This window comes from Protopterus annectens, chromosome 16.part0 (assembly GCF_019279795.1).
Source record: "Protopterus annectens isolate FY-2018-M chromosome 16.part0, PAN1.0, whole genome shotgun sequence".
NCBI lineage: Eukaryota > Metazoa > Chordata > Ceratodontiformes > Protopteridae > Protopterus > Protopterus annectens.
This window is the reverse complement of record NC_056750.1, coordinates 566,616,260-566,631,171: the sequence shown is the minus strand read 5'-3', so window position 1 is coordinate 566,631,171 and position 14,912 is coordinate 566,616,260. Positions and strand designations below refer to the sequence as shown.

The following is a 14,912-nucleotide window of genomic DNA, read 5'->3' as shown; positions in this document are numbered from 1 at the left end:
GTTTTTTACCCCTGACGACCAGACGTCATGGAAGAAGAGACAGCATCCGACGCAGAAATCCGAAGACTCTGGTATTCTGGCCAGCTGAGAGATACCTGCAGGCAGATAACCCAAATGTTATAGCAACCGTGAATACACTCAAACATCTACATTTATGGTAAGTGTACACAACTGTACTTTCTTTAGCTACTATGTCTTTATTCATGATTTCTTGTTCCACTTACCTCTTCTGATCTCTTTGGCCTGCCTTTTTCTTGGTCTTCTTTCTCCTGGTATGTCCCCATTTTGTCCCACAAACTTAAAAATGCTCCATTGGTGTTTGAGCCTCTGGTTTTGATAGTATTATGTAGTCGAAATCATAATGCATTGCACAACTGCTATAGTAGTTTGCAGGCTGTTAATTTATTCTATGATTGAGTGAAAAGTCTTTTTAGAAAAATATGCAGACTTAAATTTGGTATTGTGGTACATTTTGTGTGGCCTTTTACATTTATCAAGTGCTGTACGAGTATGATTGCATGTTGACGTTGATCTCTTGAGATCATTATTTCATTCTGAGGATCTAAGTATTTTTAATGCATTACTTTTCTTTCATCAACAGACAGTGGAGGATTGCCTGATCGACCATGTACGCTGACTGGAAGCTTGGAAAATATCGAGTAAGTGCAGTGCTTTTCATACTGCTGGGTAGTTGAACTGTTTTGTTAATGTTACAGCATTTTTGTGGTAAAGCAGGGTTTAACAGCCGTTCTCTTAAAAAAGCTTTCGTAAAATTGTATCTTGAGGTTGTAAAGTGCTGTGCTCCTTCTGGTAGCACGTGTAGAAATGCATTCTGGGTTTTAATTCTCTGGGATGCACTCTGATGCCCCTGCCCAAGCCAGCACAAGTCTGTTCCAATTGCATGCTGGCCCCATCTAACCAGAATACCTGCTCATTTCAGCCGTGTGCTCACATAACTTAAACCTTGTGTTTGGTGGAGGTACAAAGGGTTTTTCTCGCTGATTCCTTATCTATTGCTTTCTGGTATTGGGTGTTTTTATAAAACAGTTGAAGCTTTGGTGTCTTGGTGCTATTCTGGCTAATCATGAGGTGGTGCCTTTTCTTTACAAGCCTGAGTTCTTTGTCCCTAAGCACTGTCACTGATTCTCCCCCACACAGCATTCTCAGACTGCTAATACAGGACAGCTGACTCCAGTGTCATCATCTGGCAGAACAAATTGGGTCCTTGTTTTTCATTCTGAGGTTGATTTCTCAGTGGTCTCAGGAGGAACTTGGGTATTCCATGATCAGATGGTAGGCAGGGTGGTCTCCTGTGTGGACAGGGCTTGATCGTTATGTGATAGTGAGCAAAAAAACTAAGTATTTGAACTAAAGATGGCTGCCTGCTTTGACCCAGGCTATGAAGTCAGCCAAGCCAACTGCAGATACCCCTCAAAAAAAAAAAAAAAAAAGAGATAGAGAAGCTAAATCATTCCCTAGGTTTGAGTTACTTGGGCCCAGGGGAGTACTTTTTTCACTGTGTGTCCTTGACGTCTGCAGATTGTTCTGTGGCCTCTGGCTTTGTTCCTCAGGAGATTGCCCCGTATTCAGATGATAGCATATCCTTCCAGGATAAAAATCTCAAGTCTTCTGTTTGTGTGGATGTCTCTCAGTGGGTGTCTGTGCACTTATCTTGATTACCAAGGGTGAAAGTGATATCCCTTTGTGTAACAAAAGTAATATTCCTTTGTGTTTGAGGGCACCCCATGTTTTTGTATTGAAGTACTTGATATCTGTTTATGTATGGGAGCCTCAAGGGCAGCCACTTTGGTTCAAAGGTCAGGCCATCTTAAAGGGAGGAGATGGCACTGCAGTAAAAAAAAAAAAGGGAAAAAAAAAAGGGTAAAACTGAAAGGGAAGCCCTAGAGGCACCCAGGGCTAAGGCCTGAATGGGGGAGCAACTTTGACTCAGCAAAACTTGTCCTCCTCCTCACCCCAGCCTACTATCCCTATAACTCACTTACCTACCAACCAAAAAGCAAGAGGCTGCCTGAGCATTTTATGAATGAGTAGGAAAAAATGTACAAAAGACATCTAGGAACTGAAGATCTTAGCCCAAGATTGCAGAAAAGTGTTAGGAGAATAAGGACCATCCAGATGCCATAATTTTCAGAATTCCAAACTCTTTAAGGTGCTTTTGCATTCCCCAACTTTGAGTGTGTTTCAGCAAATGTCTCTTTGTATGACCGCTTCACGGGATGCTGCTTTTTCAGCTGTTAACATGTCATCCCAGGCATCAGACTGTTGTGAAGGCTCATGCTGGTTATTAGAAAAGGTGGAGGTGACATTCTGTTTGTTTACTGTGATGCTCCCAATGACAGTGTGGATGTGTTGGTCATCAGTCCTTGACCCAAGGTCCCCAGGGTACTTTCTAAATCACTGAAGTAAATGGTGAGCACTAGCTTGCCTTAGCATAGGTTAAGCTGAGTCTTAGTCTGTTCCACATCCCGTTTTTTTCACAACTACTTTTCCGGTTGGCACATAGGTACATGAGTTTCCTTAACTCCAAGAAACCAGAATTAGAATTAATGTCTGGAGTCTCCCCCACCCTTGGAGGAGTATTATGGTATTCCAGAATCGAAGTCCAGTGAGTTGTTTTGTTGACCATTTCCCTTCTGTCTCTGTCACAAAGGGACACCCTTTCTTCTGCTTTATGTCTATGGAATGTTTCCTTTGGGGGCAAATACTCAGGAGTAGTTCTCGTATATAGAGCCTTCATGGGCCTGTCTGCGTTAGCAGATGTCCTCCATTATCATTGTTGGCAGTATTCTTTACAACAGAGATATCCTGTCAAGGATAACAGAGCGCCCAGGCAGCATACCAAAGCCTTTACACCTTCCACTAGCTGTAGTCAGATATATGCCATACATCCAAGGTGTAAGGTATGTGTGACGTTCAAGCACTTGATCTTCAAAACTTCTTTGCTGCCAGTCTGAACGCTACCCTGAATTCTTTCTACAAGACATTCACCAAGTTGGTTCAGCTAATGAGTCTGCTAAAAATAACAGCCCTGTTGGGGTCTCTTCCTTCCTCTTTTTTATTTGGTTTTAACTTTTTGCAAGTCATCCAGGAGGGAAAAAGTTGAGTTTAGAAGGAAGATTCCCTACAAATGTAGGCACGAGCAGTACCTTTTTTGTTTGGGTGCTGCGCATGTCCACACTCAGTGTGTGATCTGTTGGTTGCTTGTCCCTAAGAATCTTGTCTATTGAGCCATTCCATTTACTTGGAGAACCAGTATCTAAAATTATTAGCTCAGGGTACCATGTCCTCTGAATCCACCTGCCCTGGCATTGAGATGCCACTTAAGAAAAAAGTCAGAATGGCACACATCAACTCTGTTACTGACCAGCCTCCTCTGGATGTCTCTTGAGCTTGATGAAGAACCCAAGGACCCTTTGGTGTGTACGTTGGCTCCCTCAGTCATGACCTGGTTGGAGGTCGACATGGGGCTGCCTACCTGCATGTCCACAGAGACTGTTCTTACTTATGCTGCAGATGTGGAGGGGGACTACGGCTGATTGTCAAACGGGTCTAAGGGGATTGTCCAAATACATGTTAGGGCAGAGGTGACTCGTACTCTCGTTGAATCTAGGCAGTTGTCTGAACCTCCTACATTTGTTAAAGCTAATGTTCCTTTCAAAAAAAAAAATATATAAAGGGCATGTGGTCCCTGTGGCTAAGGATACACACAAGGAATAGCAAGATTTACTCGGGGAGGTTCTGAGGCTTTTCAGTGCTGTTATGGCTTTATACTCCTCTCGAGGATTATCTGTTCTGTGGTCATTTACTCTTTCCAAGCATTCCAGGGAGTCTGATTCCTCTGAAGAAGGGTTGAATTTAGACTGTGGTGAGTCACTGGCATACTCTTCTTAAATCCAATTTCCTCTTGTCTTGGGGTCTGTAGAAGAGGATTCACTTTCTTCCGATTCCACTATGGAAGAATTGTCCTTGTGGGGCTGTTGTGGGTTCATATGTTGGGACATTTCATATGGGAATGAGCCTAGGTTTCCGACATTGAAAAGAGGTACTTTGAACACTTGCAAATTGATTTTCCTAGGCTTTCTGCTCTCCCTCCAGTTTTAGATGCACTTTTGGACACTTTATTGCTTTGCTTCTAGGTTCTATGAAATACTTGAAGCGCAAACATTTTTGTATAAAAGTCCTTCCGCTGATCCAGCAAACCATCTAAGTCATTGTCCTCCATTAAGCTTTTACCTTATGATAAGACAGTAAGTGTTATGAAAAGGTATGGAAAAAGTGTGCACTTCTGCTACCTTAACTTTCAGGGCCTTTAACTACCAGACCCATATGATTAGGTATGTATTGGCTCGCTCTTAGTTTGGGGGCATTCCTGCTGTTAAGCCCGACTGAGTCAGACTTCTCCATTTCCCTTTTGAGTTCTGCTTTTCAAGTGGCTCAATTGTTCTGTTTATTGCAGCTATGATGCTACTGATGCCTCTAGGACTGCTGCATCTGGACCTGTGATGAGAGAGGTACTCTTGGTTGCGCCTGCAGGCTGTTCTTGAGGACAGTTAGGCTAAATTATTGGATTCTCCTTTAAACAACCAGAATCTCCCTGGCAGTCCAGCTGCTGAGCTTTTTAAGACCCTGCAAAATAAAGGTACAATTATGTGTAACGTGTAACAAATCTATCTTTCTTCTGTTCCTAAATTTCAGAGAAGTTATCCATCTAAGCCTTCCTTTGTCCATAGGCAACCTAGACAGCCTTTTACAGGTAAACAAGCTTCCAAGAGTTTTTTCTTACAAACCTTCTCAGAGTACTAAGGATCAAAAGCCTGCCTTCCCTGACAAATTTGCTTCCACTTCACATTCCTCTGTCTCTCAAGTTAGCTCTGTCTTTTCCTGTCTTGCAACAGATTACCACAGATTCCTGGTTGCTTTCTGTTATCCAGAATGGTTATTTTATGGTTTGGAATGCCCTACCCCCATTCTCAGGCCTTCCTCAACCTCATCCTTGTCCTTCAGAATGTTTTGGTACAGGGAACCATCCAGCCTGTTCCCCGCTTACCGGCAGAGTTTTTTTTACTACAGGATGTTTCTGGTTCCCAGGAAGGGAGGGGTCTTGGAGCACTGTTCTAGAGCTCTCCTTTCTCATCATTTTTCTAAAAGTTCCTTCCTCCAGGGTGTTGCCTGTCCAGACACTATTTCCAGTGCTGTTTCTCCAAGCTTTTCTGATGTCCCAAGATTTGAAGGATTCTTACCTACACATTCCTGTTCACACTCTCCAGGATTTTTTTTTTCAGTTTCTCTATTTCTGCCTCACATTATCAGATGTTTGTGTTTCACTGTTGCAGTCATTACATTTGGGTAATCTTCTGGCAGGTTGGCCTCAGTCGGCCTGAATAACAAAGTCTTGGGTCCTGCGTCGGTTGCGGTCTCCTCTTCCATGACGTCAGGTCGTCATGGGTATAAAACATGCAGCCGATGCCATTTTATCCAGTCTTTCTTGCCACGCGGTGCCTGAAGCAGCAGCAGTTCGCATGTGCCGGTCGGCCGACTCTTGAAATTTTCGCATTTGAGTTTCAGAACCGAAGTCTTCAACTAAAGCTAAGTACCCCGTTGGGGAAACTTTTTCTTGCTCCTTACCGATGTCAATAAAAGACCGTAGAGGTCCAAAACCAATGGCGAAGCTTCTCCTAAGCCAGTCGCCGGTTCACCAGTACTCAGTGAGGCACTTTCGCAGCCCCTGATACCCACTACTTTTGAGTCGCAGGCCTCTAACGAGACCCATGTAGAGTCCGGTATGCCGCGAGATTCTCAGAGTATTGAACCTGCGGATGTCTCTCCCTTAGATGGGTCCGGAGCCGCTGAGCAGGCACCGGCTTCTGAGGGTGTTTTCAGGCCTCAACATTTTTATATAAAACTGATGCCAGCTTCAAAAACAAGATCAAAAACATATTCTAAGCCTAAAAATCTGACACATGAGCCACGTGCTCAGGCCCCTATGCCTAAAAACAGATGATCAAAATGGCTGAGGACTTAATTACCTTGATCAGGGGTTCCCAACCCCCCTGCTAAGAGGCCTAGGCAAGACACTGATTATGAATCTTCAGATCAGGTTTCCATTTCTTCTGATTCCTCTTCTGATCAGGAATTTTTTATTCCACCCTATGTGGATTCAGATGCAGAAGAATCCATCTCATCTTCATCTCCTCCTGAGGATTATTCTTTTGGAGAAACCTTGCATACTTTAAGGAAACATTTTCATTGGGGGAGTCAGGGGTTTTTCTGAATCAAAAAAGAGGCTTAGGGATTTCCTCCTTCTTCCTCAGCATAAGCTTTTGGCAATACCTCCTGTATTAGACATTGTTGATGATGTGTTTTCGGAATCAAGCATGGCTCCTGATTCCCTACCTCCGGCTCCTATTAAGCCAGACAGATATTACAGGGTTCCTGATTCCCACAAATTTCTATTCAAAATCCTGTTGCTCATCCTGAGACTATCTCAAGGGTCCCAAAGATGTAAAGACCTCTACAGCCAAAAGTCCTACCCCCTCTTATAGAGATTCTGGGGCGCTGGATAGATGGGGAAAGAAGGTTTATACGTCTGCAACCTTGGCAATTAGGGCCTTAAACTGCCAGTTTCATATGCTTAAATATCAACAGCATGTTTATGGGCTTATTGAAACAAAATTATGTTGATTTCTGATTGTGTGGAAAATAAAGAATTACAGGAATTATTGCATGCAGCAGAACAGGTTGGAAAGCATACTTTGCAATGTGGTTTTGATTCCTTGGAGGCCACTTGCAGGGCCGCAGTTACTGGATCTGTGTCATGTCTGGCTGAAGGAGCAAAATCTGCCTGATCATGTTAAAGCTAAATTTTTGGATGCCCCTTTACAGCATGCTACTCTGGTAATAAGGCAGAAGAGGTTTTAAAGAAAATGGAAGACAAAGTTAAATCTATGCAAACTGTAAAAGATTTCTTACAAGTGCAGCCACCCAGGTTCAGTAGGCACTGGCCTACTAAAAATTGGTCCTTTCCTGTGTCCAACAGAGCCGCTCAAGGCAAATCCAGGCGCTCAAAAGGCTCTAGATACCAATCACAGGGTTCTTACAGGTCAAAGCAATGGGGGTGCCTCCACCTCCAAATCTGGAGGAAACAAAGCACAACCCTACAGTAAGCAGTCTTAGTGACTTCCCAATACCTTCACCAAGTACTTATCTTTTGGCAGCCCCCTTGGAGGTAAAATTAGCACTTCATGCTCAAAATTGGCAGTTAATTACCCAGGACAAGTGGGTATTAAACATAGTATCCCAGGGGTACAGATTTAATTTCCATACTTTGCCAATTCCAAACGGTTGGCCAGATCTGCCACAAAATCAATGGGCAGAGGCTCAGAAACAAGTTACTTCCCTCATGGATATGGGGGATATTCAACCAGTACCAGAACAGGAAAAAGGACAAGGTTTTTATTCAAGACTTTTTCTGGTACCCAGAAAAGGCAATGTCTGTCGTCCAATACTGGACTTATCGATTTTGAGCACGTTCCTGGACATTCCAAAATTCAAAATGCTGACTTTACAACAGCTACTGCCTATGCTGGGCAGGAACGCTTGGTTAGTGACTCTAGACTTAAAAGAGGCATACCTGCATATCCCAGTAAGGGAATCATGCAGAAGATACCTCCGCTTCAAGGCAGGCTTTTGCATTACCAATTCTCTGCACTGCCCTTTGGCTTATCTACTGCGCCCAGGGTCTTTACAAAGTGCCTGGCACCAGTAATTGCATTTTGCAGACAAGCATACAAATTTATCCTTACCTGGACAACTGTCTCATTCAAGCAGAGAACAAGGACATTCTTCTTCAACATGTGGCGTTTGTAAAAAGGCTTCTAACAAGCCTAGGGTACACAAACGAAAAGAAATCCCAACTGGTACCCTCTCAAATATTTACATTCCTGGGTGCAAGCTTGAATACAACTGCCCAGATGGCTTACCTTACGCCAGACAAACAAAGGCAACTGACAGCTTACTTCAAACAGATGGCAACAAAAACCCAGTTATCTGCAAGACAAATTCTGCAGGCTTTGGGGTTCATAGCATCCTGCATTTTACTAATTCCATATGCAAGACTGCATATGAGGAAACTTCAATAGTACCTAAAAAGTTTATGGAGTCAACATTGTCACAGTCTGGAAACAATGATTCTCCTCATTCCCTGCCTACAACACGAGTTTCTTTGGTGGGCAGAGACATGTCACCAAAACAAGGGACTGTCATTCACTCTACCCCTGCCACCCAAACCTTAACTACAGACGCATCAGATTATGCTTGGGGTGCCCACCTGGTGGAGAGATGCATTCAGGGCATATGGAACCCAAAACAAATGCATCTGCATATCAAACAGAAAGAGGTGCTAGCTGTTCAGAATGCTCTGACAGCCTTCAAGGACTTATTTCATCCAGGACAACTACTGATAAAGACTGACAACACCACGGTTATGTGGTACATAAACAAGAAGGGGTGTACACATTCCTACTCCCTTTGCAGACTAGCCATGGCATTGTGGAACACAGCTTTGACTTACCAAGTAAATCTTCAGGCTCAATTCCTGCCAGGAAAACAAAATACTCTGGCAGACGACCTAAGCAGAAATCTTATGGACCCGCACAAGTGGAAACTGGATCCACAAATCTTCAGCATGGTAACACAGAAATGGGGGAGCCCAGACATAGATCTATTTGCCTCTCCCCAAAATTATCAACTGGACAAATTCTGCACAAGGACTTATCACAGACAAGCATGGAAAAGTGGATGCCCTATCCTTCAGTTGGAAAAACCTATCAGTCTATGCCTTTCCCCCTCTGACTCTTCTCTCCAAGGTCTTACTAAAGATCAGACAGGAAAAACCAAACATGATCCTGATTGCTCTGGGCTGGCCTCGCCAGCACTGGTACCCAATTGTAAGGAATATGTCTCAACTCCCTGCTATGTACTTGCCTCAAATACCTCATCTACTTTCTCAGCAGAACAATCAAATTCTGCACACTCGGCTCCAAACTCTGAACCTTGCAGCATGGCTGATCATGTAATTATTCAAACAACACCTGTCAGTAAATCTGTGATGGATGTCATTTTGGAAGCCAGAAGGCTCAGTACTAGAAAATCTTATGCTGATAAATGGAAGAAATTCTGTGCTTGGAACCAAGCACAAGGAACGGACACAACCAAACCAAATATCCCTCAGATTTTACAATACTTGACTGAGATGCTTGACAAGGGCCTATCTTTTTCTTCAATAAAAATCCATGCTTCTGCCCTCTCGGCTCATTACAACATGGAGCCTCCCCTATTTTCTCATCCTCTGCTAAAACAGTGTCTTAGAGGGGCCAAAAATTTAAGGCCTCCCAGAAGATCACCAACTCCTGAATGGGACCTCAATTTTGTGCTGGAAAAACTCACCCTGCCTCCTTTTGAGCCAGCTGCTACTGCGGATATAAAATTTCTATCTTGGAAAACAACTTTCCTCTTGGCAATCACTTCAGCAAGAAGGGTTTCAGAACTACAGGCTCTCATGGCTGTGGAGCCTTTTTTTACATTTTAACCGGACAGGGTGTCCCTCAGGACCAATCCTTCCTTTATGCCTAAGGTGGTTTCCAGTGTGGCTCTTAATCAAACAATTCACCTGCCAACATTTTACCCAAATCCTCAGAACAAGGGGGAGTGGATTCTGCATTCACTGGATGTACACAGACAACTAAGATTCTACTTAAACAGGACCAAATCTCTAAGAAAGTCTGAGCAACTACTGGTGGCATTTGTTTCAGGATCAGAGGGGAAGGCTGTATCAAAGCAGACTATTTCTAAGTGGGGTAAGCCACTGCATTCATTTCTGCTACTTGCACCATGGTAAACCTGTGCCAAAGGGAATCAGGTCACATTCCACCAGGGCTGCCTCTACCTCAGCAGCCTTTCTCAGAGGAGTTCCAACCAAAGACATTCTAGAAGCTGCTACTTGGAGCTCTGTTCATACCTTCACAAAGCATCATTATTTGCCTCTCTTCTCCAAATCCAGGGCAGGCTTTGCCACTGCAGTTCTGCAGGGCCTTATAGCCGCTCCTAATGCTATTTAGTTCCATCCTCCCATCCATAGCTTTAGGATTCTACCCAAATGTAATGACTGCAACAGTGAAACACGAAGAACCTAGTACAGTTGTGTACACTTACCATAAATGTAGATGTTCAAGTGTATTCACTGTTGTAGTCCGGGTTACCCTCCCTCCATCCCCCTTTTCTATAACTTCTCTTTCCTTCACTATATTCTAAAGCCTTTGTGGTGTATTTGCTTTTAGATGAAGGTAAAGTTTATGTTGCTAAACGTGCGTTTACATATATTGCTGTTTATGTTTATATATATATATATATATATATATATATATATATATATATATATATATATATATTTTTTTTTTCCCCATTTTGGGGGCACCTGACATCTGGGGCAAGAAAAACTGAATAAAATGGCGTCTGCTGCATGTGTTGTACCCCTGACGTCATGGAAGAGGAGACAGCAACTGACGCAGGACCCAAGACTTTGTTATTCAGGCCGACTGAGGGTAACCTGCCAGCAGATTACCCAAATGTAATGACTGCAACAGTGAATACAATCGAACATCTACATTTGTGGTAAGTGTACACAACTCTACTTTCTCTGCCTTGGCTTTTGGTCTTTCTACAGCTTCAAGGGTCTTTACCAAATGTATGACCCCAGTGGTAGCTTTCTGCAGATTTCAGTGAATTAAAGTATTCCCTTATTTGGATGACCTTTTGAATTCAGGCTGCTTCTCAGCAGTTCCTGCTTCGGGGTCTTCACTATGTTGCTTCTTCTCAGTGTAAGATTGACCCTAAATCTGTCTCTGTTAACCCCCTCTCAGGACCAAGTGTTGCTTGGGTGCAGGATTCAGACCTTACCAGTGAATAGGTAGTCTCTCCCCACCCCCACCTCAAGGTGTTCTGTTTGAGTGCTGCTTTTTCAGTCTCTTCTACCTCTTCCAGTCCTTCCTGCAAGGGAATATTTGCAAGGTCTGGGGTACCTGGCATCTACTGATGTTTTTCGTGTTTCACTGTTGCAGTCATCACCAGTAGGGTTATCCCTGCTGTGGTAGCCCTCGGCCGGCCCAAATACCAGAGTCAATGTTTTTCTGCGTCTGCTGCTTGCTGGCTGACGTCAGGTTGTCAGTGCTATAAAGCAAGGAAGTCGATGCCATTACACCAGTCTTTCTTGCCGTGGAGTCTGTAGCATAAGCAGTTCGCAAGTCTGCCGGTCGGTTGCTGCCAGAGTTTGAATTACAGCCGAAAACGTCTAAAGCTAAGTACCCCGTTGGGGATAATTTTTTCTTGCACTAACCGATGTCTGAAAACGTTAACAGTTGTCTTGCTTGTGGAAAGCAGACCCCACAACTAGACTTCCATTCATACTGCGTCACTTGTTTAGGTTCAGACCATGACGTCCCCCATTGCCGGTTCTGTGCCCTCTTTAACACGAGAACCGTTCGTCGTAGAGCTCTTATTGTAGACTGGTATTTTTGTCTTCTGTCTTTGCATTCCGAAATGGCGTCCGTCAGCCCCCAATCTGTAGATATTACAAAAAATAATGTAGAGATATAGAGACAGACCACAAAAGGCAAAGCCTTCTTATGACTCTACCGCTAAGCAGGTAGTCAGTTCTCTGGAATTCAGTGAGGTGCCTTCACAGCCCCTGATGCCCGATATATTGACACAGGCCTCTACCGAGAACCTTTTGGAGTCCAGTATGCCGCAGAAATCTTCTTCGTCTTCAGAGCCTTTGGTTGTCTCTGCCTTGGTTGGGTCCAGAGCAGTGACGCAGGCACTGGCTTCCGAGGAGGCCTTTCGCACTACAGAATCTAGACAAAAACAATGTCTTCTCTTCTGACTACTGTTTTTCTGACTACTGTTTTTCTCAGTCCGAGAGATACTCTTAGGCCTAGAAGCAAGGCCACTCCTAAAAAATCTACCTCTAGCCACCATCTTACTCCTGCTCCACCACCCCAAGCCCAAATGCTTAAAATGGAGGATCTTCTCTCCCTTATCAGGGGTAGTCAGGCCACAACTTCTAAAAGGAAAAGAGACCCTTCTCCTGAAATACTGACAGAACAGGATTCTGAGGAATCTGATTATTCAGATTTTGAAGAAGAACAGCAGCCTCTGACTCTCTATGAGGATTCAGATGCAGAGAATTCCATTCCTTCTGCCTCCCCACCAGAAGACCTTTCCTTTGGGAAAACCCTTCACATCCTCAGGGAACATCTCCACTGGGAATCACAGGATTTCCCTCAGTCTAAGAAAAGAATGAGAGTTTCTAGACCTGCCCCAGCACAGACCCTTTGCCATCCCCCCTATCTTAGAGGTGGTGGATGATGTCTTCCATGAATCCACCTTAGCTCCTGATGGCCTCCCACCTGCTCCCAGTAAACCTGACTGGCATTGAGTACTGGATTGTCTCAAGTACCTGTACAGAAATCCTGCTGCATACCCAGAGGTCATTACACATGGACCAAAAAGAACTAAGGCTAGTTCTGCAAAGAATCATATTCCTTCTGACAAGGATACCAGAGCTCTGGACAGATGGGGAAAAAGTGTACACCTCTGCAACCTTAGCTATCAGAGCACTCAACTGTCAGTTCCATATGTTAAAATATCAAAAACACACTTTGGATCTATTAAAGCAAAAGATTTCAACATTTCCTGACTATGCCAATTTGAAAGAGTTAACAGATTTACTACACTCTTACTTGTCAAGTGGCCAAACACTCATTACACTGTGGATATGATGCCCTAGAAGCCTCATGCAGGGCAGCAGTGTCTATTTCTGTCATTAGGAGACATGCATGTTTGAAGGAGCAACCTCTCCCTGATCATGTCAAGTCCAAATTAATTGATGCACCCCTAGATAAGGACCGTTTGTTTGGAGTAAAAGCAGAAGAGTAGCTTAAAAAGATGGAAGACCGCAAAATGTATGCAAACAGTAAATGATTTCTTTGAGGTACAACCTCCTACGTTCAGCAGGAATTTTCCCTCAAAGCACTGGTCCTTTCCTGCACCTAGGAGACAGGGGCAAGGTAAGCCCTGCAGGGACAGACCACCCAGACTCCTGTACCAAGGACTGCAGAGAACCAAACAGTGGACCACTTCTGCCCCAAAGGCAGGGAGTTCTAAGCCATCCCTCTATGGCAAAAACTCTCAATGACTCCCTCTCCCCCCCTGCCCTCCTTTCACTTGCCAAAAGCTAGGAGGAAGGCTCTCCCTCTGCAAAGAAAATTGGCTTTCTGTAACAAAGGACCAATGGGTCTTAAAGATCATTTTCAGGGATACATATTCTGTTTCAACGAACTCCCAATTCCAAGAGGGTACCCAGACTTGCCTCCAAATCAGTGGGCAGAGGCATTGAAACAAGTCCAAACTCCTATCCCAAGGGGCAGTAGAACAGCAGCCTCTGACTCTTTATCAGATCAAACAGGCAAAGGCTTTTATTCCAAACTATTCATTGTTCCCAGAAAAGAGGGCACTTAACATCCCATCCTGGATCTATCCATTCTGAACACCTCCCTGGTGGTCCCCAAGTTCAAAATGCTAACTTTACAGCAGGTGCTGCCTATGCTGACAAAAAATGCCTGGTTAGTGACCCTAGACCTAAAAGATGCCTACCTCCACATCCCCATAAGGGAATCCTGCAGGAAATTCCTGCACTTCAGAGCAGGCTCACAACACTTTCAGTTCTCTGCGCTACCCTTTGGCTTATCTACTGCTCCCAGGGTATTCACCAAATGCTTAGCCCCGGCCATAGCATTTTGCGGACTGAGAAATATACAGCTTAACCCTTGTCTGGATGACTGCCTCATTCAGGCAGAGTGCAAAGAAAAGCTGCTTCGGGACCTCCTCTTTGTCAAAACTCTCCTAACCTCCTTAAGGTACACCTTCAATGAGAAGAAATCAAAGCAAACACCCTCCAGGAAGACCATTTTCTTGGGAGCACTGCTGGACACATCATCCCAAATGGCCTTTCTATCCCCAGAAAAGCAGAGCTTCCTGCCTCTCTACTTTATCCAGCTGGTTTCCAGAAGTCACCTTCCTGCAAGCCTTTGGGTACATAGCGTCTTGCATCCTTCTAATTTCCCTGGCCAGGCTTCACATGAGAAAACTTCAGTTGTATCTAGAGAATCTTTGGTGTCCGCACTCTCAGCCTCTAGAGAGATCTCTCCCTCTGATCCCCTGTATAAGGGCCGAGTTTCTTTGGTGTGCAGGGGCCTGTGCCAAGAACAAGAGTCTTCCCTTCATCCCCCACCCAACCAGACAGACCATTACCACCGACGCCTCAGATATTGCTTGGGACGCTCAGTTAGCAGGCAGGTGCACCCCAAGGTCTTTGGGATGCCCAGGACCATCCCTTGCACATCAGCCAGAAGGAAATTATGGCAGTACAAAAGGCTCTGACATCCTTCAAACCCCGTCTCAAGCCAGGGGTTTCTCCTTAGCAAAACATACAACACCACAGTAATGTGGTACATCAACAAACCGGGAGGGACCCAATCTTACCCTCTGTGCAGGCTAGCCATGAACCTCTGGCTGACAGCCTCCTCCATGGGATTACACCTAATAGCCCAATATGTACCAGGGATCAAGAACTTCCTGGTAGACCACTTAAGTAGAAACTTATTGGACCCCCACGAATGGCAGCTCCACAGAAAAATCTTTATACAAGTCACTCAGGAATGGGGGACTCCGGAGGTGGATCTCTCTGCTTCGTACCTCAACCACCAGCTGAAAAAATTCTATATTAGGGAGTATCACCACCTAACGTGGAAAGTGGATGCCTTGACCTTCCCCTGGAA

At 44.4% G+C, this 14,912-nt stretch overlaps 1 protein-coding gene across 1 annotated transcript in view; it reads left to right on the top strand.

Moving 5' to 3' along the window:
* Positions 1–14,912, top strand: part of FUBP3 (far upstream element binding protein 3) — a 1,726,332-nt gene that overhangs the window by 533,337 nt on the left and 1,178,083 nt on the right. Inside the window, exon 6 of the mRNA XM_044058146.1 lies at positions 602–659. Within this exon, the coding sequence (XP_043914081.1) occupies positions 602–659 (58 nt within the window). The remainder of the gene's footprint in view (positions 1–601; positions 660–14,912) is intronic.